Source organism: Morchella importuna, assembly GCF_003444635.1.
Source record: "Morchella importuna strain M04M26 chromosome Unknown Morimp01GS009, whole genome shotgun sequence".
Taxonomy (NCBI): Eukaryota; Fungi; Ascomycota; class Pezizomycetes; order Pezizales; family Morchellaceae; genus Morchella; species Morchella importuna.
Genome location: NW_025763406.1, coordinates 617878 through 644192, shown reverse-complemented (window position 1 = coordinate 644192; position 26315 = coordinate 617878). Strand labels below are relative to the sequence as shown.

Sequence of the window (26315 nt, the reverse complement as noted above, 5' to 3'; positions counted from 1 at the left end):
TGTCTTTAGGTCATAGTTTTTTGTGAAGGACACTTGAAACTTCATCCTAGACTCAAAGTTAATGAGGTCGATGGCATCAGGCTGTATATTTAGATATGTAGAATGTGATTATATGTGCAGCCATTACTGATACTGGGACATTTTGAAAATATTGTGAGTGATGCAATTATTTGAACTATATTTTTGTACGTGCTTTTATCCCAAGAAAGGTCTGGCGAGGATGTATGGCGCGAGAAGGCCTAGAGGGCGGGTGTGTCAACTTCAGAGGAATTTCGTTTGTATGTGAATCTGAGAAAATGCCAGGGTTAGTCTAGGCGCTAGTACCATTATGGCCAATTTCTATAAGTTTGATTGGCCGATTCTTTAAAAAAACGCCGAAGTTTACACACCTACCCCCCATAGCTTCTCGAGCCATACGGTATCTAGAGATTCGGTGGTGGGGGTGGGTAGAATCCTTCATAGGTCTCGACCCGGCATGTTCCTCCCTCCTTGCAATCGTTAGCCATGGATGATCAATCGATTTCACCGAATCGTATCATGAGCCCTCCCTTATATTACAACCGTCAAAGGCCAAAATATCATCTTGCAACATTTGTAGGTTAACTACATACATAAGTACACATAGATAAACGCCAAATAAATAGGGTCATTCTGTCTGGTTTATATCTATTATCCAGTTGATCGAAGATTTACGGCCAGAAACACCAAGGCTGTTCGACATTCTCGTTTTGATGAAGAAAACTAAAAGTACCGCCGTTTATCATTTCCCTACATGAAAAAGCCACCAACAGACTTGCTCAAGACAGGGCTAGGGGTGTGAATAAGCTAGGCGAAAAACTTTAATTGCAAGCGTGTAACCTCAAGATGCACGCCAAGCGCTTGACATGCATGATGCGAGGAAAGAGAAAATTTTGGCCTCAAAGAGGTCCGAGAGCTCACCCGGTATCAACGCACATAGATAGATAAATAAGACGATCATTGGAAACTTTCCTGGTGTTTTGGGAATTCTGACTGCCGTGTTTCAATCAGTATGGAGAAACAAATCCCAACATACGACAAAAACCTCGTGGTCTTGCCGGAGCTTGCAAGCCAGGGCAACAATGGTGAAAGCATCGAAGTTGATAAAGCGGAACAGGCTCGAATCCTCAGAAGGGTGGATTTGTATCTCTTGCCGATCATCACATTGCTTTACTTAATGTCTTTTCTGGATCGATCCAGTATTGGAAATGCGAAGATCAGCGGTTTGTCTGCGGACCTGGGCCTGAAGCCGGTTCAATATAATATTGCGCTCTCAATCTTTTTTATGAGCTATGTATCATTCGAAGTAAGTGATTTCCCCCAAAATTGAACATGTTATGCCTTGATGCGCAAATGCTGACTACTATGACTGCTGCACAGATTCCGAGCAACATTCTGCTTAAAAAACTATCTCCAAAAGTTTGGCTGCCATCTATTTGTCTTGGCTGGGGAATGTGCGAAAATCCTAATAGTCCATATCAGAGGAAAATTTGTGTCGCGAATAGATACTAACTCAAATTTTAATAGTGTCTGTACTTTACACGGTATTGTTCAGAATTTTGGAGGATTGGTCGCAGTGAGAATCTTTTTGGGAGTCTTGGAAGCTGGTTTATTTGTATGTGGCTCTTCTTTCCTTTCCTGAGGTGATCGGAGAAACGAGGTGGGGTAGAACAGAGACTCATTTCTACTTATTTTAGCCTGGTGTCACCTTTCTTCTCACAGTCTGGTACGTATACGCCCCTTCTAGTTGTACCGCTGCCAAATTTTGGCACGGCCCAGTTGTATTTAGCTACAGCGGCTAATACCGCCATGATCTTAGGTACCCTCGTCATGCCCTTGTTTTCCGCTTTTGCCTCTTCTTTAGCGCGGCCACCTTGGCTGGTGCTTTTGGCGGGCTGCTAGCTAGAGGGCTTGTCGAACTTGATGGGACTGGAGGCCTAGAAGGGTGGAGGTATGTGCACCCTCTTCTTTAGACGAGAAGCGGAACAGAAGACGCTAAACCATATTGGGGTAATTACACAGATGGATTTTTATCGTTGAAGGCCTTATCACTGTAGTTGTTGCAGTCTGCGCCTACTTCTGGATCCAGGACTCACCGGAATCTGCAGACTTTCTATCAGTGGCTGATAAGAAAGTCCTCGCTTCGATTCTGGCACGTGACATGAGTGGTGAAAGCCAGGAGTTCTCATGGCCCGAAACTCGGGCTGCCTTTGGAGAATGGAAGGTATGGACAAGCGGTATTATATGTGTCGGTATCGCATTGCCGACCTTCTCCTTCGCGCTGTTCATACCGACCATCATAAACGGCCTTGGGTACACTGCTACAAGGTCTCAACTTATGACTGTACCCCCATATGTCGTAGCATTTTTCTTCACAATAAGTGTGGGATGGTTGTCGGATAGGCTGAAAGTTCGCGGTATCCCATTGCTGATATTTACTGCCGTCGGTATCATTGGATATGCCATCCAGATCTCTGTAGACCATCAGAAGCTCAACGTAAAGTATTTCGCAACCTTCCTTTCCGCAATCGGTATATTCACCACCTCCGGCCTCAATATCCCGTGGCTGAGCAATAATCTTCGGGGACACTCAAGGAGAGCCACGGGCAGTGCGATTCAGGTGTCGATAGGCCAGCTAGGTGGGGTTGCCGCAGCTTATATCTATCGCCAACAGGATTCACCAGATTATGTGATGGGTCATAGTTTGGCGTTAGGGTCCTTGGTATTAGCGTTCGTGACTACTGCGCTGCAGTCGTGGTGGATGAAGAAAGAGAATGATGCTCTGGATCGGAAGGCTAGAGAGGAGGGTGTTGACGACGGATTTAGATTCACACTTTAGATGTATTATCTAGACCTTTATAACTACTTAGTAAATCACAATAGATTTGTAGAATATACATCGATATATAAATCTGAGCGGAGAACTGTCTTTTCTGACCCGGGTAGGGTGTTTTTCCGGTTGTTATGCAGTTTATGGTCATTGGAATCATTGACACCGGTCGTGCATCACAACCCATCACTGTACGTGCACAACCCCCACCAAAATATATTCCAACTCTTTTTTATCTGATACACCTATGGTGCTAATTTCGAAATGTAGTATACCGGGGAGTCCTGAACCAAACATGTGGGTATATCTAGCTAGGGAAATAATCTAATAGCATTAGCCCAAGCGAACGCACATCAAAACCCAAACCGTAAACTCCCTGCGGCATAAATCTTTTCAAGCGTCTACTATGAGGCTTATACCTAATTATTTCTGGAATAAACCAAGGAGAAAGGTTCCAAAGTGCACTTCGCTTTCGTGGAGCAAGTACATCCAAACCGGCTCTTTGGCTAACAAAAGATCTGATCTAATCCGAGTGACCTGAACAGAAACCAATCGTAAGACCTTTTTCAGAATAGAAAGGAAAATGCGTATATCGCATCCTATTATTAGAGCGAATAGCCTCTATGTATGTAGTGGTACACCCTATAAGAAAACCCGCTATGTCCAGAAAGGAATCTCGAAAAGTAGACATTTGTATCCAGTCCACTAAATCGTCGCACCAGAAAGAGTAAGAGTATCAGGTTCTAAAGTTTCGCCTCCTCTTTAACAGTCCCAACCTGTAATTTTTCACTGTACTTTTTAAGCACACCCTCATTATGGTACTAATTCCCCAAAAGTAAGCAATCGTCTAATCCGACACATTCACGGTAGCTAAAGTTACCTTCCAGAACTGCTTGCTAGCATCCTTTCCAGCAACCCGCTTCAGGATTTTGGCGCCCCCCGGATGCTCATCGACAAACGCTAATGAGGTTACAAATCAGAAGATTGCAAACTGACAAGTATGCATGAACAGGACATACCAGTTACATCATAGACTCCATTGTCGATGACAATGTACATCCCCTTCTCTGCGTCCTTGTGGGCCGCGACATCATTGATGGTGAACTGTTTCATCTCTTCGGTCATTTTGTTTGGAAATCTGATGTTTTAGTTGTTCTTGTCACTTGACGGTAAAATCTGGTCCAGTTCAAGTAGCAAAGGCTGTGGGAGCTTTAAAACCGAATGCTGATCTGTAAAATCGTCCATGTTGAACCAACCGTACCGAGGTTGTTAATCTAGCCCCCCGGCCTTGCTCGGCAGAAGGTAATCACCGCTTATATCACGGTGCATGTGATTGGCTAAATAGTACTTAGAGATTACCCGGCTGTCACTTGTTACTGGTTCGAGTAACGACAAGGTAAGAGAAATAAAAAGTAAACACCTACCGATAACCATGTTAAGGATCGAGGTCCTAGAATAGAACAAGAGACTAAGTAGTTTTAAAGTTAACATAAGAAAAGAAAATGGTAATATTTACATTAGGTTTAGAAGAATAGTGCGAGTGATAATCTGTGACGCCAGGTTTCATGCAGCTATGGCAAGGTAAGTTGGCGCACGGCCATATGTATGCATGGTCTGACCGAGTGAGTCCGCTCAGATATAGTCAAAGGAAAATATTATTCTCGATCCCTCGGATGGAGCCCAAGAATTGATAGGAACCTTTGCTCTCTGCACAATCAGGAGAGAGGAAAAGTAGGGACGGAGTGTACCTGCTGCCTGAGGAAAGATTTGGGGAGTAGGAGTGCGGACAATAAGGGTATTTATATAATTGATAAGAACATATACGCAAGAGGTTTGCAATAAGCCCAGATTTCTACCGAAACGTAATGGAGTTAGGCCAATTAACTCTAACTCTATAGTACATACATATAGACATTATAGCCCTTAACCAACTACACCATCCGACGCATGAGCTCCGGTAGTGCGCTTAGTAGCACGCCGCCCGCAACGATAATCACCGCTTTATCGGCCGAGAGAAATCCTGATTGTTATTGTCAGAGGTTTAATTCCTCCACGGGGCATTACTTTTTAATGGTGGGAGGCTGGGGTTGGGTTTTTTTTGAGAGCTTTTACCTTGAGGAGAGAAGCCGGCCGCAGGTCTAAGGCTTAGTAACTACCCGTAGCTTCATAGCGTTTCTGAACACGACTGTTATTGTGTGATATATAAAAAGGTGGATTTAGCGCTTTTTTGTATGGTATGCAATTATCTCTACATGTACGTACATACATGTAGTCAGAAGGGTGTCCGCATAACACCTTATCGGCTGCTAGCTTCGAGATATTTCTCTAGGCAAAATCTATCACAAACACAAGAAAAGCAGACATTTGCCAGACTGGCTGTAGGTTGTCCGCTCCAGTGTTTTAATTAACGCCTGATTCCTATTCTCCAGAAACTCGCCTTGAAATCATATATCTGCCGGAACGTGAGTTGAGATGAATGAAATGAAGACTTTATTAATTAACTAAACCTGTGAAATAGAGTTCTAGTCTCGTCAATAGCTTCTCTCCGCTCGCGTACAGAAAGAGGGTTGTATAAAACCTTTGCAACATATAGCTATTTGAGAGCCACGTATAAATCTCTGGCAGCTCTCGGATGCATGTACCAAAGTCTCTGAAAATTACATCAATTATGTAGAAGATGTACGTGTAAGATATATCTTCTCCAGCTATGGCTACGTGGGTTTTAGAGCCTTATAATACCACTCCAATTCAGAAACACAAATGCCTAACCGTGCTACCGCTATCAAATAGGTTGGCGGTTGCATATGCTTAGAAGTTTTCAATTCTGACAATGGGAAGTTGGTTAAAAGTGCTGTTTAGTTGAGCGGGTACGTTTGGGTACCAGCCTTAGTTCACGATAATTGTATTTGGATTAGCCAATATAATTAATAATGATAAGGTTAATTCTCGTAATATAACATGAGAACCTTTTTTAAGGGGAAAAGTCTCTTCCAGAACATCTTATCTATCGAATATTCGTGACGCAATTAAGCCTAAGCCTTTTGATCAGATTGCCTGGTATTTTGTCTATAGTATTATAATTAAATAATATACCGACACTGAAAGGGGTTTCTGTGCAATCTTGAATGCATAGCAATTAGCATTAATAACTGCTAGTTGACCAACTGGAAAAAAAGTGGACTATCGAGATTCATACCCAGGGAATAGTTTCATCCATCTTTGGCTTTCTAATTATAAATAAATTTATTCCTACCATATCTATTGTGATTGTGAATTCAACATTACTTGGCAATTCTTTGCCTCGGGGCCTCTAGCTGCTTATGCATTCGATATCTAACCATGGTTTCAATATTATATGTTAACATGCGTGCGCCTGCACACCGATCTTTTAGATAAGTATTGCATTATTCGAGCTCACGAGCTACTGAGTGTACGTTGCATGTCGGAATGGTACATGAAATTAGACACGTGTTAGCCCAAATTACGTTTTTTTTTTCTTTTGAAAGTTATGTAGCGAGCCGAGGCTGGGCTACATGTGTACTGTATTTCCCAACTCGAGCGGTGTATCTGTCAAATATACTTTCAAGTACCTGTGTGCTTTACTGTAGTCGCGCACATATGTAATATTGTTTCGGGCGATTGGCGAATAGTTTCGCGAATGGACTTGAGTTATTCGCGAATAGAGTCTGGCCTCATACATCTGTGGCTGGACAACCTATATTTCGCGAACAACCCGGACGAAATATAGTTTTAATGGAAAAACATCACCAACAACTAACAATGATTTATGTCAACCCCCAATTATAATCTCTGTGGTCTTGGGGGTCTCTGCGGCCTCCGAGGGGGCTCGGACAGCCTACCCACATCAATAATTAGCACCTCTGCGACGCTCAGCAACCTCCAGCAACCTCAATAACACATTCATGGCATCCTCCTCATCACGACTTTAAATTTTAGTAGGGCCCCGCAACCTCCAGTAGGACCTTGCAACCCCCAGAAGGGCCCTACAATTGTAACCTCCATTAATGCCCAAAGTCGTTGGTAGATACTTATATACGTTTTACTACCTTTTGACCAGTCCATTTGTTAATGAACCGGTCTGCGGTCCGGCCCCATATATATGGAGCAAACAGTCTATTAGTGAATTCTGGCTGTTCACCAATATATCGCCCGGAACACCCACAGGGTCCTCCCAGTGGTTAGATGGACTTTCAATGTTTGATTTTACTGGTACATGATCTATCGCTGTTATGTATCAGGGTTTATCGACACACCAAACAACTCTGTCAAGCTGGGGAACAAATTGAGTTTTAAGCATCAGTTATGTAGAGTACATGTACTTATTGTAGGGCATATCACAAGAGCTGTTCTCGTCGTCTACATGTAGCTTTCATCTGGAAAATCTTGGCATGTTTATTCTATCATCTCTAAATGAAATATAGTGTCATAGTCATGGAATAAAACATTGCACACTTTTTGAGTTTCCTACCTTCATGCAACGTAAAATTTAAAAGCCTCATGCTCATTGGGTTCTCTAGGCCGCGTGGTGAAGTCCGTCTGTGGCTTACGCATGTCGCCCGGGTAACTCCGGGATGTTGTGAAACCCAACACCTTGAGTACATATAAGCTTGTCAAGCTGTCAAGTTTCGAGCTCATCATAGGATATGCTTGAAGTTTAGTCGTTTTACTTACGAATCATCGAAAACTACATCCTGGACTGGTCTGGTACGTGCTGTTTATCAAACGATACCATTAAACTCATACATCTCTGAAAGTTAAGCTTATGTCGATCTTGTGTATGAATATATGTCATAGCTGATAGTTATAATATTTCCAGAAATCTGCCGAAGTCTGGCAGTACTTATCACTGATAAAACATGGAGCATCCAGTAAAGTTTCCACTTGTAGCAACGCTATTGGTTCACTTGGATGCTAATTTAGAACCAATTAACCTGAAAGCTTTACCCCCCTAGGAAATCACCATTCGAGCGTGTCTTAAGTCATTTCCCATTTGTTGATGGTCTCCTCGCTCAATTGACTACGGTGGAACTCCTCCGCCTTACCAATGTCTCACAGACAGCTCGCACACAAATTTACGGCCACACACCCTCGTTTCGTGTTTTTAACTTTGTCCGCTTTTGCCAAGAGGGGGACCACCGTACTCTTCCTAACCTCTGGCCCCATAACGCAACAAACAAGCTGCGTGATTGGGAATACGACAATAGTGTTAAAAAATATCCATATATCGACGTGAATGAATGGGAATGTAATTGCAAAGTTTGTCGTTATTACAGTCATTTGGAGTATTGTAGGGGTGATCCTTTGCTTGGGCAGGCGCGCCTCCGGACCGAATATTATTACAGAGGTCTTGACTCTACTAAGCTTCTTTCAACTCTCAGAAGATTACCGGATAGTATGCCACTGACTATACTTATACTTGATGGCACTGATGTGGATATGTATTTTGTGGAAGAATGCTTCAAGACTACATGGGGTGGTGCTTGGTTGAAAGAGTTGAGTTTGAGGAAGTGTGCAAAAATCGAACATGTCGATCTCCTGGAATGGCTTAGACCCGCCTTTTATAGAAACGTGATTCATGGATTGCGAGTTTTGAAGGTATGTTTCTCATGCACTCTTTTATTATAAGATAAAGACTCATAATAAAGATTATACCTTTGTACGCCACTGACTGTATCTTAGCTTTGGGGTTGCGGCACATTGTCTCCAAAGGGTGCCTTTAAACCTTCATTGGCCATTGGGAATTCTGCTGGGAATCAATTAAATGCCAGTGCTATAAATCTACCACAAAACGATCTTTCCGGCAGTAGCTCAGATGCGTCAACGCCTATCAACACCGAGACCGCGGCCGCACCCCCGAGCTCGGGGAGGGCCAATCATGCAACTATCTCTCTCACTTTGTTATGTCGTCGAGTGGGGATAAGCCTCGATATTGGACTTTGTATGATGAAGCAACAGTGTGTCAGTCTACAAGCCATTGAACGTGCATACGCTGCCCAAGACATACTTGATGCTATAGGCGGTGTCATGGGTATTCCACCGCATGTGAGGGACAACCAGCTAGCCGATTTGGTTGTACTAGCTGAAAAGAAACCAATAAAGAGGAAGTGCTGTGTGACAGGATGCAACGTGGTTATAGTAAGTTTAAGCCCTCTTCTCGCTTAACATTACTAGTTGCCATTTTATAGTGAAAGTCTCAATCATAGGGCTTGCGTGGGGTTTAACAGGGTCCAGGAGGCGGGATCGCGGGAGGATAAATCATAATTTTCCGGAACGAAAAAAAAAATTACTGACAAATATTAAAATAGGTGAAGGCCCTGTGTATGAGCTGTGAGGAAAACATGACCTGTCAGAAGTGTCAGAAGTATGTGGAGTCTGCCTGCATGCCCTCTTTCCCCAATAAACCTACATAATTGTGTGACCTTCACGTCATGTACCCCGCAAATCATTCGGTTTCCCGGTCTATATAATCAACTTAGTTTATCACTTGGACTAACTTCCACCTGATAGCTTCTATTGCCAACACCATGCTTCGAGTGAATACCTGGATTTGCTCTGCCCTATCTGTGGACCCTGCTGCAAAAACTGCTTCCTTACATATTCGACCGAATGCAGTGAATGCGGCCAACATTTCTGCAACGAGCATTATCCTAATGGGAGGTGTTTGATTGAATTGGATACTGTCACAGGGGATCTTTTGCTTATAGATGAAAGCGAGGTTATTGCGGAGGAGAAAATGGTCGAAGACGGGCAAATAGAATATCAGGACCTATTTCCTGGACGAGGGCGTAAGAGATATGAAAAGTGTAAGGACTGTGGAGTGATAACCTGCCGGGAATGTATCGATGAGGCTGGTTGGCAATACTCCATTTGTAAAACTGCGTTTGGTCTGGGCTGTGGGGGAATAATCTGCGAAGAATGTACAAATCATTGTGGGTTTTGCGGCGCGGTAGGCTGCGAATCTTGCATGACGAATCCGAGAGGTATTGTTGCTATCTATCTTCCTCTACCTTTCGTTATATCTAGGTGGTGTTGGATATGTGCTAAGTTAATAGATGACTGTATATTCGACGACGTCTGGCCATGCCGTGGGTGTGCCATACCAGAAGAAGAGGCCCGTCAATTGATAGGTGATTACGGCATTCCAGGTTTTATTGATACAGATAAGGATAATTTTTCGAATGTGGATAGGGCGATTGATTCAGACAAGGAAGACCTTGAGGACCCCGATATGGTACCGGAGTTAGTTGATCCAGACCAGGATAGTTATTAGGAATGAAAACGATGCTGATGTAACTATGTACCTCCAACTATCACGATGGAATAAGCCAAAAACGTCCTACCAATGTAGACTCAAAAGGAGCGAGTACAGAACGGGAAAAGAAGTGAAAGAATGAAACGAAATGTGAAATGGTGGAATGTGAGGCAATTACCACTATCTCCTATTATCTAACCAGTCTCTAATGCACATACCACGCTTACTGCCACTTGTGTACTACCTACGATGGTTACTGAGATGATAACAAAGACAGCTTCGTTTTCTTCTATATCTATATCTATCTTAAATGGACGGACAGCTATTAGAAGCTTATTTACAAATGGGTGTACCTTTAGATTATATTTATCGAGATGCACGTTTTGACCTATAGAATTACCTAGATTTGACAGTGTTTTCAGCACATTTATCGAAGAGAGATTTATACTGGAATAGCGGTTGTGTACATGTAGTTTTCTCGCTACTTTCGGTACTGTAAATGCCGATCATCATTGACGATGCGTTTGGAGTGTTGTTCTTAATATAATCCTTCCTCAATATGAAATTCATTTCCTTGCTTGCTGGGAATCTGGATTGATTGATTGGCTGCATGTCTAGAACCGTGGACTGTCCCATAGGTCACGTTGGTAGTGATAGATTATACTGATGTTTGTAATCAGCTACACTGCGGGGTACTTTCTCGTGTAAGACAGCTACATACATGACATTGGTACACAGCTGCTAGCTATGGTTCCTTGTTATTCCAAAAGACATGAAATCGGATTCTTTTCATATTTACTGTCTTTGTTTTACAGAATCGCCGGTTAAAGACAGATCATCTTTCCGTTTACCGTTATCACAATGCATATCTCATGGGGTTCAAGGTTGAGGCTCATATGTTGTCGTACAATGACATCCAAAATGGAGATAGGTGTCAGTCATGTGTACTCAAAGTACACTGTGTTATTCAAATCAATCATTTTTATCACGATTCTCCATATTGCTACTCGATATGGGCCTAATTGTAGAAAGAGGTCAGTGGCCGTATACCTTGTAAAATAGAACTGCCGACGAGTTAGGTCTAAACTCATGACTTGGACAACGAACGGCAGTTGAGTAAGCCGTGGGTCGTTTGACGTTTTTACCTTCTTCTTTTTCCTTTTCCTTTTCTTTTTCTTTTCATTAATTCATGCAGTGCACACGATTTATTCCGAGCTAAAAAGAAGCGCCGGCCCCGATCCCGAACCTGGAGTCTTGCGCATATTGCCATCACCCACGCCATCACTGGTGTTTATAACTGCATGATATTCCGGATGACATAAGCTAAAAAATGCGGATGTCTCTTCAACAGTCCACTAGAAAGTTGTATATGCCCTTGTCTGCAAATGTGCCAGTGGGAATGGACTTGTGTTTCTCGCCCTCTTCCTATGTTATTGCTTGAATAACCCTAACCCTGTCACAGTATCTTACTCCTCTCAACTGGACCTGAGTTTATAACCGGTTTATAACCGTGTTTCTTACTCCCAGTATCTTACCCATGTATATTTCACGGGACCCTAGCCCAGATGCAAGATGCAGCATGTACGCGCAATGACGATGTGTGCATGCTGCAGCAAATCCGTGCAGAAGACGGGGGGATCCCGTTGGCTTGGAATCATGTATGGTGACAGGCAAACGAGAAGTTCTGTAGAGGAGTATTGAGGGAAGGGGGGGCGAGAGGATATGCATCGGATCGTGATACAAGATGTACGGTGGAGAGGCTGTTTGCACTTTGTCTCTTTTTACGCTGTAGAGAGGACATTTGTAGGCAAGTATTTACTTCGGGGGGTACAAAATGCGCAGTGAGTATCATAATCTTGTGATAGGCGGCCTACCTATCGGCCTACCTATCACCCTGTCCATCACCACAACACCCCCGACGTGTGAAGAGCTACCTACCTACTGGAATCAATCATGTCCCGAACCCCGTCGCAAACGGCAATCAAAGAGGGGGAGGGGGGGCGGACTTGGTGATCACCAGGGTTAACTTTCCAATCAATAATGAATCATCATCAGCGCCACCCCTCGAGACCTAGGATTTTGCGTAGGCCTACGGATGAACATGGGGAGAACAGACAGGGACCAATCTTTATCATCGCCGGAACCCGCGACAAGCTCTCGTACCTGGGCTTATGTCTCAAGCGAGTGCCGCGGTTATGTGAGGCCATCTTCATCTTCAATAACGTGCGTAACTGTCATCTTCGGGCTCATCATTTGATCGCTTGAGTTTTCCATCTATCAGGACCCCACAACCCTGTGAAATCTCCATCGATTCCTGGAACCCTTGTCCAATTCTAGATCGGGACCCATCTATCTTGATCCTGCATACTAGAGGGGGCTTTATTAAGGCATCACCCATGGCTCTGGCAATGCTGTACCAATGCCCGTAGCCCGCTCCTCATTTTTCAACCCCCGTCTAGAGTAACTAGTCAGATTTTCTGAAATGTTTTCTGCACAAGAGGTAGTTTCCTCTCAGTTCAACGGATTCTTATCTAGCATGGAAAGTTACATGATATTGACTCGAACAGACGGGTAGAAGCTACAGGAAACAATTTCGATTTCACCGCAGCTGTTACTTACACCTCGCACGTACTTGCATCTTTCCTCACCATAAGTACTGGTACGGCACCCCAGGATCATTTCTACCAACAGAAATAATCACACATTTCCAATTTACAATTATTCCAGGATTCAAGCTCGAACCAATTTAGACATTAATAGAAAACCTACCTTTCCATCAACTATTATCAAACTCCCTCCCGCATACACTTGACGTCTCGGTATATTCAAAAGAGAAATAAAAAGTGTAAATCGTATACTGTCATTAGAAACTACGTTTCTGGCCTTCAACACCGAATAAGGCCCCCACAAGGCAATTGGCTTTTATCTTTTTCAGTTGGCCAATTGGATTAGACTATTGGTGAGTAAAATATGGCACATTATCTCTATCTCATTCTACATCTATCTTCACCTAATAATATCCGTTTTCGCTTGGAATCCCTCTGTTCGACTTTCGCTTCAGTTGCTGCTGTTGTTGTGTCGTTGCCTCAATGAGGCACATGTTGCATCTAGCTCCCAGAATAATAATTATTCACTCATGCTCAGTCTTGTTATTACTTTCATTATCACCTGACGGCTCATAATGCAGCTTCTCCACCACACTTACATGAGTTTCACAACTAACCGGGTTCGATGAACCGTAGTTGGCTCTTTGCACACGCCAATAAGCCGCATCGTGTTGCACAAGCACACTCACAATCCCTCCTGTTCGCACCTTGTTTCGCTCACGTATTCCGCATTTACACCCTCTTCAGCCCGGACGGCTACCAACATTAGATTAGTTTCTTTTTGTGTTCAGCCCTCACCGGTATCTCAGGTCAATCATTGCCAGTAGTGAAGGGGTTTAGTAGGTTGAGTGAGTTATCAAAGTGTGGGGTAGTTGATTATTCCCTTTTGCCTGTGGAAGTGAGAAGTTTATAAAGAGAGCCATCTGGCCTCTGGGTTTTTTTTTTGAATCCAAGGGAAATATTCGGTATCTTATCAGATCTTTGCGCCGATTTACAAGTAAATTGCTCCATGCTTTTCATCTGTTCGTTAGGCGTTTACTAATTTGCGAATCCTTTCTTGTTAAAGTTAGCTTCCGCACTTAGAGTATCCGATCATTTGGCCCTAACGGTCTTGCCTTCCGCCATTTTTCTCCGCGAAATTTATCAGGAAGCAAAGGTATCATGAATAACTTGCGATCTGATACGGAATTCTTCCGCAATCTTCGGAATAGGGAAGCTCATTTATCACTCTCTCCTACAAAGCTTTCTGCGATGGTACCAGCACTCCCAATAACGCCACCTGCAATGGAAGCAGATCCGGAGGTGGAGCGTATTCTTGCCACAGCTGTGCACGTATTATCTACTGAGGCCACAGCCTTGTCTTACCTCTCACGACTTTATGCCACAGATCCCATATCTCGTGGTGGTTTTGTCAAGGCTGTCGAGGCAATTGCTGCATCAAACATGAACGACGGCAAGACAATCATCATTGGAGTTGGTAAAAGCGGAAAGATTGGGGAGAAGTTAGTAGCAACAATGAATTCTTTGGGTTTATCAGCAAGCTTTATGCACCCCATCGAGGCTCTTCATGGGGATCTTGGAATGGTCAAGCCGGTGAGTTTTGGTAAACCTTTATTTCCATTCTCTTTTGTGCATCATGCAGGGATATTACAGGTTGTTGTTGGATTCGCAATCCCCTTCTCCGCGTTTTCTTTAATGCTTCCACTCAATTTCCCGTTTTGTGGTTTCACCAGAATATATTATGCTGTGGTACCCAGATTCTGTCAATGTGCGAATGTCTATTACCCGCCCTTGCCGATTCTGCGATCCGAGACAGGCAAGGCGGGGTAGTTCATATATAATTATAATAACCGTGAAATTATGATTTAGCTAATATTTATCATCTCGTATAGAAAGATGTTCTGCTTCTCATCACTTTTTCGGGTAACACCCCGGAATTACTTTCGCTACTACCACATTTACCAAAACACCTTCCCTTGATCGCACTCACTTCTCATACGTCATATCATACTTCTCAGATTACACGGGGGCGTCCAGGTGCCATTCTACTACCTGCACCTATACCGGAGCCTGAGACTGTGAGCTTTGGAATATCTGCACCAACTACATCGACGACGGTAGCTCTCGCGCTCGGTGATGCTCTTGCTGTTGCCTGCGCTAGACAACTCCACAATCATGACGGCAACACGCCAGCCGATGTTTTCAGACGAAATCACCCTGGTGGAGCTATTGGGCTCGGAACCGGTAAAGGTGTCGTCCGAATGTCAGACTTGGCTACTCGACTGGACGAGATTCCAGTTATCCCATGCGGGTCAAGGGCCCTGGATTCACCACCAATCTCTTCCTCTAGTTCGGAATCGGATCTAGAAGTCACAGAGTGGAGAGTTGCCCCGCTTTCTATCAGGGTAGTTGACTGCCTTATTGCTGCCGTGGGGTCAAAATCAGGATGGGTTAAGATCTCCCTCGACGAAATCATACCACCTGGGAGATTACAAAGAGTCAGAGGAAATGTACACGTTGACGTGTACGACCCGGACCTGGCACTTGTTGTCAGTACCAACGAGACTGTTAAAGTTTCCGGCGATTCAAGTGTTGATGACATACGGAAGTGGATCATTGCCTCCCGGGATGAAAGGCATGATCCGATGTTGCAAGCTGGCGCAGTTCTGGGAGTTGTTGTTGGCGGCGAAGTAATGGGTGTGGTAGAGGTTGATGAGTTGATGAGGAAGTAACTTGTTTGAGTTTGTTATTGGTGATCGTTTCATTTCTTATCTTCTACATCTTCTTTCTCTTTTTTTTAGTGGTAAACATATGTTTGCTGCGGGAGGTTGTTATTGGTTATTTTGTACTCCTTTTGTTGGGTTGGCTTTGTTTTTGGTTGGGTTTCTTTATTTTTGAGTTATTGCTCGTTGTACGGGTGGTTTGTTATCGATTACTGGTTTTGGGATGTTTTTACGAGTGTTACTAGTGTGGCTTTCTCCCCCAAGAGCGATCAAGCGTGTAAGCAAGACTTCAAAGCAATGGTACCACATCACAAATTATTGCGATAATATAAACCTTCCTCAATGGTACGGGAGAGAAAACCTTCATTATTGATCTATTTACGATATCTTTTAGCTGCCTGCTATGATTAGTCTAATAGCCTAGGTTTATTGTACGTCGTTGGCGTTATTATATTATTATTTGTTTTTCCGCCGCCAATACCCACCGGACCGAGGGGATGGGGGTGGTAGTGGAGATCTACTACATACGTTACCAATCGATCACCCCAAATCGCTGCGCATGCCACAAAGCTCAGGTCTGAGCCAAATCGGTAGGTGGTAGAAATTAATCCCATACCATGAATCTCCCCCATGCCACGCCATGCCCCCATGCCACGCCATGCCACCACCACCACTACCGTCTATGCACATGTAGGTATGCCAACAACAATCTTGACTCTGTGCCTGTCTGCGCCTTGTTTCTCGTTAACGGCTGGTGGTGGGTGGTGTCGCCACTAACCCACTTGACTCTTACCCGCGTTCCTGCAGGGCCCATCCATCCCATCCCATGTGCTGTGCTGTGCTGCATATCTGGCGGCGGCGCTAGTTAGGTAGCGAGGACTGCATGGCGGCGGCGCCGCGACAGCGGGGGGATGGTCCTGAAAAGGGAAGTTCTTATCGATATCGTCGTGCAACGTGGGGAATCTGAGTCTGAATCTGATAGTTGGAAGCGTACGTTGTTTCTACCGAGCAAGATGTTTTGGGGGACTTGCTTTGAAGTGCCGAAGTGGTGGGGAGGGGAGCGGAGGTGGAGCGGATGGATGGATGGGAGTGTGGGTGTTCATTGGAATTCGGTTCTCTTCGAATCCGGTGTGTTGGTTGGTGCGGACGTCGTCATGGGAGATCACTCGGTGGAAAGCTACATGTAACTTTGTATGTATACATGTATTCTGAAAATAGTGACATTTAGGTTTTAGGAGTTTTGAGGTATACCTGCTTTTTAGTTAAAGATGAAGGGGGGAGTCCATGCGACTTATCGCTAAGCTGTATATCTTGAATCATAGTATACAAGGTTACCGAGCAAGGCGTTTGAATGTTGAATCTATTGCCTCGTAGAAAGTTATGTATTGATGTGCTATGTACATGCGTATGGTGGAAAGTCGATGCCTTTTTTTTCTGGTGTAGGTTTTTAGGTTTGCGTTCGTTTCCTGGTTACATGTAGTTACATGTAGTTACTCAGTCGGTATGTACTATTATCTATGTCAGCGCTCGCCGGCGCCACATGAGTGCATCCCTATCAACATTGCAGTGGGTTTAAGGTTTGTCCCCCAGATCTATGGATGGGACATGCACCGACATTCGTCTATCTGGTATCGGTGATGAGAGATAGCGGATAGAGCTGGTTCTTGCGGTTAGTAGGTAGGCTAATTGTTGATGTAGCCGGTGATGGATCGACGCTGAGCTGATATTTCAGAAGATGAGAGAGGTACTAGTTCGAGTAGTGGATCGCTACATAGGAATGCGCAGATCAGGAATATGACATGTACACAGAGTGGGCCAAGTAGCTCAGACTCAAGTCCCGAAGAGGTAGTTGGTGTGTTTCGGATCGACACATGGTCTTTTCGAAAAGGCCACTGAGGGGTGTGGATAGTAGTTAGGGGGTCCCAGGGGTCAAGACACCGCGCCAAACGTTTTAGCTTGCTAATTATATCTCCAACTACCTACTCTTTTACCTCCCTACAACTCTCCTACTCCGTCATATCTGAAATAGTAAGTCCAGTCGAGTCGTCTACACCATTTTTTCTAGAGAGATTCCTCCTGACTAGACTAGAAGACTAGACTACCCACCATATGCAACTGGCTATGGAGTTTGATGAACGAAACATGACTCCGCTCGAGGAGCCCCGCCCTGTGGCTTGAGAAGATACCGGTGGGTAGCGGGGTAGTAGGGCGGTGGAGTAAAGCTCTCGCCTCCTCCGCCGGCCCCGCCAAGAGCTTATTAGCTACAATGTATTTTCCCCGCACTCTCCGATAAGCGCCGGTCGACGTTAACATTCCTCTCCGGCTATTTGTTCAAACAAGGGAAAAAACTATTTATTGGGTACGTAACCTATTCTGAGCACCAATAAACCGCTTATCTGGTGGTACATATCTGGTTTTAGGTGAGTAAACCATAGTTTCGGTGGTTTAAATTATAATGCCATAACCATGCGTACTTTACTAACACGTCGCTCCACGCCCCTCCCCCACACTCCGACCTGCAAACAAGCAACCAGCAGAGCCGACTCCCACCTGCTCCAGTCAGGTCACATGCCCTCGAACAACCATCTTAAGATATCACGTTCGAGTGATACTCCATGACTCACCCGGTCCGGTCATGGAGCCTACCTTAACAGCACGACCAGTTACTAACACCCGATCCCGCATCCTCCCCTGCGAGCCGTCGGTCACGCGCACCCTCGTCTGGGAAGAAGCGGGCCGTCTCCGGCCTACTAGTGGTATTCGGCCGGCCGCGATAAATAGTATGGGCACCGCCGGTACGCAGCGTACGGGGTGGGATCTAGCATTTTAATAGTCCGGGATAGTTGACTCCCGGATACTCTTGAGCAGCAATGTTTTGTCTGTGTTATATCAAGATTTAAAAGACCAGTATACAATTAAGGTAATGCTTCATGATAGAAATACATATATGGGCTGTTGTGTAATTATATACTGCTATTTACTGCAAAGCAGGTAGAAATATAATGTGGTTTTTGCCTTTTATTAGATACAATCGGAGAGATTGGGTTCCTATGTTTGGCGTTTCCCTGGTATGTATGTAACGAGTTCCACGGGCCGCGGAGGTTACGATTGTATCAAAAACCTAGAACGGTAAGACAAGGAAGATCAAAAGATACTGTATATAGAAGACTACACCCGGAGAGCTATGTCCCCCAATAGTGGCTGAGTATTTGACATAAACCAAACTACACTCTTTACACTGGTTCATACACAATCACTCGGTGATCATCTGACCTTTCATGTGCTTGAAACAATTTCAAAATTTGTACCTGATGGACCATCAAATTATATTACATGAATACAAATCATTCAAGTTGTTTATAATAGAATTTGCTGAGCCTTCCGGGCCCTCTTGCTACTCCTGCTCCACTTATGTTGGGATATTGAAGTACTGCAATTTCCAGAATATCTCATGAACAATTTGGTATACATATAATACATCAAGCCTCTCAGGTAAATTTAAAGCCCAAAGCAAGCCGAGTAAAAAGAAGAAAAGAAAAGAAACACTCCCATGCTCCGGCTTAAATCTGTGAAAAGGAAAAGAAAAAAGTAAAAAAAAAAAAAAAAAAAAGCCTAGACGCCAGAGCCGTTTTAAAGACCCCGTATGCTCCGTAAACTCATGCAATTGTAAGTCATAATGAAAGGAAGAAAGGAAGAAAGGAAAAAAAAAGGAGAGAGGAGGCACCCCCGGATAAAAAAGAAGAAAAAGAAGAAAAAGAAGAAAAAGAAAAAAACCGCCAAATATGCAAAAGGAAAAACACCGGTTAACTCTAACACCAGACCCAAAACAAAAAGCAAATATGAATCGTCAACCCCCAATATCAATCTATTTCGGCGCCAGCTTCACCGGCATAGTCGCCCCCAAAATCATACCCATCGGCGCCTTCAACATCCGTCTCTTCTTTCGAATCGCCTGGCCATGGGATATCCTCTTCGTCCCATTTACCCCCGTTGACGCCCTCTAACTTCACGGTTAAGCTTGGCTGGACAACACAGATGCCTTCGTTCTGGCAGACCTCCTTGCGGTCGAGATTCTTGAATTTAGGTCCTGTAGGGCCATTGACGTAGTCTGCAGTACCGAGGGTGAAATATTTAGCATACGCGAACGCAAACAGAAGAAGGAGAGAAACCTACGATACTGTCCCGCAACTCTATACTGCCTCCGATCACTCAACGGATAAAACCGATCCCCCCACCTTCCTTCAAAATGGAACCACTCTACCGGTGCCAACGGCGTCTCCATACTCGGCGTCAAGACATCGCTCGTCATGTTCCACTTATAGATATACGAATTCTTCGTCACATCCCACAGAGTACCCTTATCGGTGACATCGGCAAGGAGATGGAACGGGATGGCGTAATAATGCACCCCAGGCCTTGCGTAATTCGCGTGCGATCCTCGCGCAGAATACGATACCGGCTATTTCCCCACAAATATCAGCGACCGCACCCGCAACATACCCGGGAAGGCTAGAACAAACCCTTAAACCTATTTTCTCGACAGCTTGGTACTCGTATGCCGCGCCACCGCTGTGCTCGCTATAAAACACCGACTCCGGCAGCCCATTCACAAACCTCACGGCGTTATGTTCCCAGTCGCCTACATGGTTTCCGAACCTCCAGCCCGCCACCTTGTTCCCGAGATTGAAGCTATAGAAGTAGAAATAAAATGCATCGACAATACCTTCTCCCTTTTCTACCCATATGATGATTCCCGGCGCTGCGCTCATCCCTAGTAAGTCGTCGTCGTCGCTTCCCGGAGATATCGGTTTATTGCGGTCGCCACGGAGCCATTCTGGTGGATGTTCAGGATCGTCATCGGAGGTTAGATAGACGTTGGTTCCGAATTGATTTAGCTCCGCGAGGTTTTTGAGCGATTGGTGATTATTGTAAGATGTGATGGGGGAGTAGTTGAGATAAGGTATGGTGTGTCGGAGGCTGCACAAAATCAGTGATAGGAACATAAGACATGCACATATGAGGACGACATACTGTTCGCCAATATCGCCCGGCAAAAACCTCTCTTGGCTATAAAGATACACATACGGAGCTTTACCCCCGAAAATTAGCATTCCACCTACCACCTACCATCTACCCTAGCCACCAGCTCCCACCCCCGCCAAAACACACAAAAAAGAGAAACTCACCATAATCCAGCACAAAATCCGGCGTACTCTCCATCTCCCCCTTCCGCATCTCCTCTTTCTCCACATGCACGCTCGAGCCAAACTTATTCCTACACAGGCCCACGCCTTTACAGATGGCCGCATCCCATCCATTCAGCGCCTTGTCTGCGCCCGCATATTCGCCCGCGCTCCAACTATCCGGCGACTCCCTACTGACAACGTTCTGGTGCCATAGCCAGCCCACGGACCCGAGAGAGAAATACGCCCCGAACCACCTGCGAGTGAGGAGCAGCATGAGGAGCACTACTGATTCGACGGGATGTGCTGCTGGTGGTGATGGTAGTGATGATGGTGGGAGTGTTATGGTAACATTGGAAGAGGAGGAGGAGGGGGTAAATTCGCCGGCAGAGGGAACGGAGGGGGCATAATATGGTGATGGTGCTGCCGGCGGAGCTTGATATGGATTGGGAAGAGTAGACAATAACTGAATGGGATTCTGCGATTTCAAATTATGACGCATGGCTGGGGGAGTCGGAGCTGGTAGTGGGTGGTGGTGGTGCCACTAAACTAAGCACGCACAGCTGATCGGACCGAGAAAGAAAGTCAGCTTGAGGGTTGCTAATTCGAATATGGGGGGTGCATGAATCCCGGAACATGCAGAAGGTGAAGTGCTGTAAGCAAGAACCTGGAGAGATTCTTGATCCATGACAAGCATTATTTCAGCACTTTTTTTTTTTTGGTCCGAAGAGGAATGACATCGACGGATAACCCCGATAGAATAAATTCCCCTCCGTTCCATGGAAAGCCTTTGTCTTGTCCAAAACATAACCAAACAGAATAGCTCTTCTTACCGTTTCTCTACTTGATTTTCAAAAAAAAAAAGAAGATTTACTCACAAACTAGCTTGCTACAAACAACTGGATGAAGCTAGAAAATGATAGTTTATGACGTCCAGTGTTCTTCCCCTCTCTAGGCACTATATAGTAGGTAGAGTCAACTTCGGGAACTAGGCCTTCCGGGAAAAACAGATTAGCGAATCAGAGGCCCGGGAGGAGATAGGATGTTAAATCCGGCAAAGCTTTGTTCGGGGCAGGCAAACAACAACTCGACGTGGCCGGAAAGGAAAGCAACAACCTACCTACAAGGTGTAGTTACTGGGCGGGCAAATAAAAATTGTATGTGTGTATGCAGCTTAACTAATCTGCAGGCAAGGCAAGGCAAAACCGGGAACTAGATCTCCGAGCCGAATGGCGAACAAAGAAGTCAGAGAAGAGAGAGACGTTCGTGATAAGGAAACTGAGTTGGGGCGAGAAGTTGAGTAATCCTGAAATGTATGGGAGTGAATGAATAAGCCAAGTGGATAGCAATAGAATGCAGCGGTGCTTAGAATATCAAGAGAAAGATAGAAAAGATAAGTGTTAAAAAGCTCGAGTGAGAGGGGTAGAAGATGATTCGATCTTGCCTCAGTATCTAAGGGAGAGATGGTAGTCCAGCTAGGTAGGTGAGCTCCGTAGGGTGTGATGTGGTGAGGCGGGGAAGAGGGGTCAAAGGGAAATCTACATGATAACAAGGGCACTGGGATGTACGAGTTTGAATAGGTACTTATGTGTGATGACATGTTGTTCACGATATCTTTGGTGCGTGTTCAGAGCAAGGGCCAGGTATCAATCGCCAAACATTGTGTGTACCAGCTATTTTGATATGTAGCAATGGCAGTGGCAGTAGTAGTGGCAGTAGTGAGTAGGTAGTACCGCTAGTACTCTACTCTGGGTAAAATCCGCACTGAGACTCCCTCGTGTACCGTACCCGGAGTACTCTACATGGCATGACATACATACAAGAAGTAAGCACGCGACCATATCCTCTGACATCGGTATCGCGTTATGCAAAAGTACCGGTACATGAGGTGGTAGAGCTCGAGTATCTACTCTTCTCTGATTGTTCTACATACTAGCTCTGCTAGTATGTGCTACATTCAGAGGCTGAAACTTAATTTCCGCGTTATAGCTACGGCAACACCCGTCGCCTAGGGCCTAGGAGAAATCCATACGATAGGCGTCGATAGCTGGTTTGAATACTGACAGGGCGTATATGGAGTACCACTTCTCTACGCAAGCTGGATACAATTTCTTGTTTGGATGTTTTCGCCTCATGCTGGTGTCTAGAGCTGAGAGATCTAGCTAGGGGATCAGTCTGGAGAGAGGGCTAGGCACCCGGTGTATAAGCGATGTGGTTTTGGGTCCATACTCTAGATTAGTAGGAGTCGCTGTCCCTTCTCGGCTAATAAATATTGCGGCAACATCACCAAAAAGAGTAACCAAGTAGAGTATCAGGAGAATTCACATACAGATATTTCTTGGCTGCAGTTGCGTAGTCGAGGTTCCTCTGCTCGGTTACGCGACGTAGGAAAATGCTTAGGCTCCACCCTAGCTAGCAGTAGGAAACGCTGGACTCAACTGGATATACAATATATACAATATCTCTAGCTAGTGGTATAGATTGGATATCCCAAGCTTCCTGTAAGCACACAACACAGCAATGATCATCCCGCAACTCAATGCTTACTTGACTGGTATCTAGGTATAACAGATGCAACTCCCCAGTTTAGTCTTAATTTCCATGCTTCTGCGCGCACTAATATAGTTTTATCTACAACATTGCAACCAACAGCCCAAACACCCCATTTACAGATCCTTCCTGAAAACCTCAGTACTCCATTTCTTGCCCGTCAAATTAGTCAACCCCGCCGAGTTCTCGCAAGTATCCCTTCCGCTCATCGGGCCAGCAGGCGGAACCGTAACTCCGCCGACTTTCCGTCCCTTTGCGGTTCCTGCGCGGGTTTCTATCAGTACATATGGCCAGTTAGGGATTAGACCGTGGAAGCTTATAACTCACCAAGCGCGGATCCAGACTTGACACCTTTGTCCTTACCCGTCAACGCCCCGGTCCCCGACCCACTCGTTGACCCGGTGGGCGCCGGGTTATCCCAAGTGTGCGCTTGAGCCGGCATCTGGTCAGCCGTAGCCTTCAGAGCGTTCAGGAGCTGGACGACGCTCTCAGCAGTGAGATCCTCGTAGTAGTCGTCGTTGATCTGAACCATGGGTGCGTTGACACAGGCGCCGAGACACTCCACCTCGGTGACGGTGAAGACGCCATCGGCAGTGGTGTGGCCGGGCTTGATACCGAGGTGCTTCTCGACTGCTTCGAGGACGGAGTCGGAGTTGCAGAGCATACAGGGGGTGGTGGTACACACCTGGATATGGTATTTTCCCATGGGGTTGCGGTTGTACATGGTGTAGAAGGTTGCGACTTCTATAGCATCCCAAGCAGATTGTCAGCTCAAACAAGAAGAGAAAAAACTATGACGCTTGCCCCCGAGATCAATTGGTGCCTCTGAAATCGCTCCGGCATACTGCCGCCCTCCCGCTCAGCCCCCACACATGTGCCAACCCAGCTTAATTATGTATATATATGGAGAGACGTACCATAAACCCTCATGGGCGGCATCTCACATATCCTCGCCACCTCATTCATCACACTGATAGACGCAAACCCATGCTGCCTCTGTCCGAGATCAAGAATAGGCATAACAGCTGCCTTCCTGTACTGGGGCGGGTAGCGCTTGAGGATCTCATCGACGAGCTTCAGGTTCTGCTCGTTGAACTTGAACGGGATACTCGGGTTATTTTCCGGCGTGTCGCGGTGCTACATCATCCTCGCGAGGGCCTTGGTCAACCAATTGAGCTTTCTCCTTGAATTTTATCTCCTTCGCCCCTTTTTCCGTTCCGGAAGTAAGAGGAGGCGGGAGAGGCGGCTAGGTACTCACCACGTTCAATGAATCGCTCTTCCTCACGGCCGACGAGGTGATGCCCCGCTTGACGGGCATCACCACGGGATTGCGCAGCGAGGCGGTGCTGCCCAGCAGCAGCCGTCGGAGAGGTAGTCTGAATGCCATTATGTATGTATATGAGGGCGGCGGAGGGGGGTGGGAGGTGTTTGAGTGAGCGGAGATGGAGGGGTGTCGGGGGTGGTGGTATCGCGGGGATAAGGTGTGCGGCGTTTCGGGTTTCGAGATTGGTTTTGCCGGGGCCGTGATTGGTTAGGATGCGTGTGGTGTAGTCAGCAGCCGGGTAAGTCGGGGGAGCGCACGAGTCATGGGTGGTGAGCAAGCCCTAACCCACTGCTTGCTAGCTCCACACAAACACCCGCGGACAGAATTATACTGGACATGATATGAGCACACAATTGAAGCTGTATTAGCGGATAGAGGCACTTAGCTACATGTATCTTCTGTGATCCTCGGATACTATGCCACAATCTCGCAGCTCAACTGATCAAGTACGTCAGCAATACAATTAATCCACTAATCTAACTCTAAGGCTCTTATATATAATTATAAAAAGACTCGGTAGGTAGTTATAATAGGAAAGATGATTCTGTTAGGAGAAGGATAAAGGACAAGAGCATGTCTAAATACTTATACAGCTGAAGCTGACACGTCTAGCTAGCTAGTTAAGCTGGACTGTGGATACCGTTGCTAAGACCACCTTACACTCTGCACAGATGAACTGTGTCCCTATCGCAGAAACGCAGAGTCTTCCTCGAGTACCATACGGAAGCACGGTAATGTACTGCCTCTGAGGCCCATTCCGAACGCTTTTACAGCTGCTACATATATTCACTGTCGGATCTACACATATCACTAAATCTCTTGTTTAAAACACAAGGCAAACGCTGGAGAAACTAGTCTCATGTATTTCTAAAACTCAACGCTGCCTGCGATTCGGTCCTACTACAACGACCAAAGATGACTGTAGCTAGTATGCCAAGTCGGTCCATCCAAATAGTAGACGAACAGCGGGTACGATGTAGGCCTACAGGCAACATGATAAAGAGGAACTACCGAAATGAGTGTACATATAGGGGAAAGCTTCGTCAATCTATATCAAGATTGGTCAAATTGGGGAAACTTTTCTTTTTTAGTTTCCGATATTAACTTCCAATGTTTGGAGGAAGATCCAAGACTTCGCCGTTTTCTATATACATATATACACAGGAAACATGTATTATCTATATACAAAAATTGAAAAATTTATCTGGAAAAAAACCTATAAAACCAAAGAAACCCTAACCTACCATAAATTGCTCTAACCGTTGTCTCACCGACCGGCTCTGGAGAGATGAGTCGTTCTACTGAGGGGCAGCCCTAACTGGTAACTAGCCCTAAAAGTAGCGCTATTGGTTTTAAAAGTGGTGAAGGGGAAACTGCTAATTTATAGCATGAAGATTTTACCCCGGCCGCCGCTCCGCCATCAGGATAAGTACGCAGTGAGTACTAGTAATTACGTAAGTAACAAAAACGGTAATCCTCAATTACAAAACGAGTCATGATAAAGCTGACAGCAGCGGTCATACAGGGCAATTCATACAGTATCTGGTAAAATTATTGCGAAAGTGGGTTCTCCGTGACCCGATAGTCCTATTGGCCCTTAAAAGGTTTTTTGCTGCGAGCACAGACCAACAAATCCACTCCTTTAGCTCTGACTTTTGCAATAATTCTACCGGATACTGTAGCTAACTCGGGCCATGAATTTTCAGATATTAGTACAGGTCCAGTGCTTTGAAATTGCTCTCGAAGGTAGCACTACCTAATGATGGTGGGTCCTTTGCGCGCGGCTAACGGAGAGTTCGGGGAATTCG

General features: G+C 45.3%; 8 protein-coding genes across 8 annotated transcripts; 5 read left to right on the top strand and 3 right to left on the bottom strand.

Moving 5' to 3' along the window:
- Window positions 1–1030: 1030 nt before the first annotated feature.
- On the top strand, window positions 1031–2857 carry LAJ45_03951 (uncharacterized protein; the record flags this gene model as incomplete). The annotated part of the gene is made up of 6 exons (XM_046113533.1): window positions 1031–1324; window positions 1399–1472; window positions 1546–1633; window positions 1716–1744; window positions 1838–1969; window positions 2041–2857. 6 exons carry the CDS (start codon window positions 1031–1033, stop codon window positions 2855–2857), a joined length of 1434 nt encoding a protein of 477 aa, XP_045973262.1.
- Window positions 2858–3591: 734 nt separating this feature from the next.
- On the bottom strand, window positions 3592–3973 carry LAJ45_03950 (uncharacterized protein; the record flags this gene model as incomplete). Its single annotated transcript, XM_046113532.1, has 3 exons — window positions 3592–3669; window positions 3729–3808; window positions 3868–3973. The coding sequence occupies 3 exons, from the start codon at window positions 3971–3973 to the stop codon at window positions 3592–3594; spliced, it is 264 nt and encodes an 87-aa protein (XP_045973261.1).
- Window positions 3974–4413: 440 nt separating this feature from the next.
- On the top strand, window positions 4414–4809 carry LAJ45_03949 (uncharacterized protein; the record flags this gene model as incomplete). The annotated part of the gene is made up of 3 exons (XM_046113531.1): window positions 4414–4429; window positions 4485–4679; window positions 4760–4809. 3 exons carry the CDS (start codon window positions 4414–4416, stop codon window positions 4807–4809), a joined length of 261 nt encoding a protein of 86 aa, XP_045973260.1.
- A 2916-nt stretch (window positions 4810–7725) lies between these two features.
- On the top strand, window positions 7726–10113 carry LAJ45_03948 (uncharacterized protein; the record flags this gene model as incomplete). The annotated part of the gene is made up of 7 exons (XM_046113530.1): window positions 7726–7737; window positions 7808–8464; window positions 8549–9004; window positions 9175–9230; window positions 9377–9849; window positions 9922–9996; window positions 10058–10113. The coding sequence occupies 7 exons, from the start codon at window positions 7726–7728 to the stop codon at window positions 10111–10113; spliced, it is 1785 nt and encodes a 594-aa protein (XP_045973259.1).
- A 2048-nt stretch (window positions 10114–12161) lies between these two features.
- LAJ45_03947 (uncharacterized protein) lies at window positions 12162–12871 on the top strand (the record flags this gene model as incomplete). Its single annotated transcript, XM_046113529.1, has 4 exons — window positions 12162–12344; window positions 12620–12621; window positions 12689–12780; window positions 12849–12871. 4 exons carry the CDS (start codon window positions 12162–12164, stop codon window positions 12869–12871), a joined length of 300 nt encoding a protein of 99 aa, XP_045973258.1.
- A 431-nt stretch (window positions 12872–13302) lies between these two features.
- Window positions 13303–15459, top strand: LAJ45_03946 (uncharacterized protein; the record flags this gene model as incomplete). The annotated part of the gene is made up of 5 exons (XM_046113528.1): window positions 13303–13330; window positions 13705–13724; window positions 13794–13883; window positions 13970–14320; window positions 14620–15459. 5 exons carry the CDS (start codon window positions 13303–13305, stop codon window positions 15457–15459), a joined length of 1329 nt encoding a protein of 442 aa, XP_045973257.1.
- A 3851-nt stretch (window positions 15460–19310) lies between these two features.
- On the bottom strand, window positions 19311–21135 carry LAJ45_03945 (uncharacterized protein; the record flags this gene model as incomplete). Its single annotated transcript, XM_046113527.1, has 5 exons — window positions 19311–19558; window positions 19624–19909; window positions 19971–20427; window positions 20482–20539; window positions 20637–21135. The coding sequence occupies 5 exons, from the start codon at window positions 21133–21135 to the stop codon at window positions 19311–19313; spliced, it is 1548 nt and encodes a 515-aa protein (XP_045973256.1).
- A 2164-nt stretch (window positions 21136–23299) lies between these two features.
- Window positions 23300–24570, bottom strand: LAJ45_03944 (uncharacterized protein; the record flags this gene model as incomplete). The annotated part of the gene is made up of 4 exons (XM_046113526.1): window positions 23300–23445; window positions 23511–23927; window positions 24101–24320; window positions 24442–24570. The coding sequence occupies 4 exons, from the start codon at window positions 24568–24570 to the stop codon at window positions 23300–23302; spliced, it is 912 nt and encodes a 303-aa protein (XP_045973255.1).
- Window positions 24571–26315: the final 1745 nt, after the last annotated feature.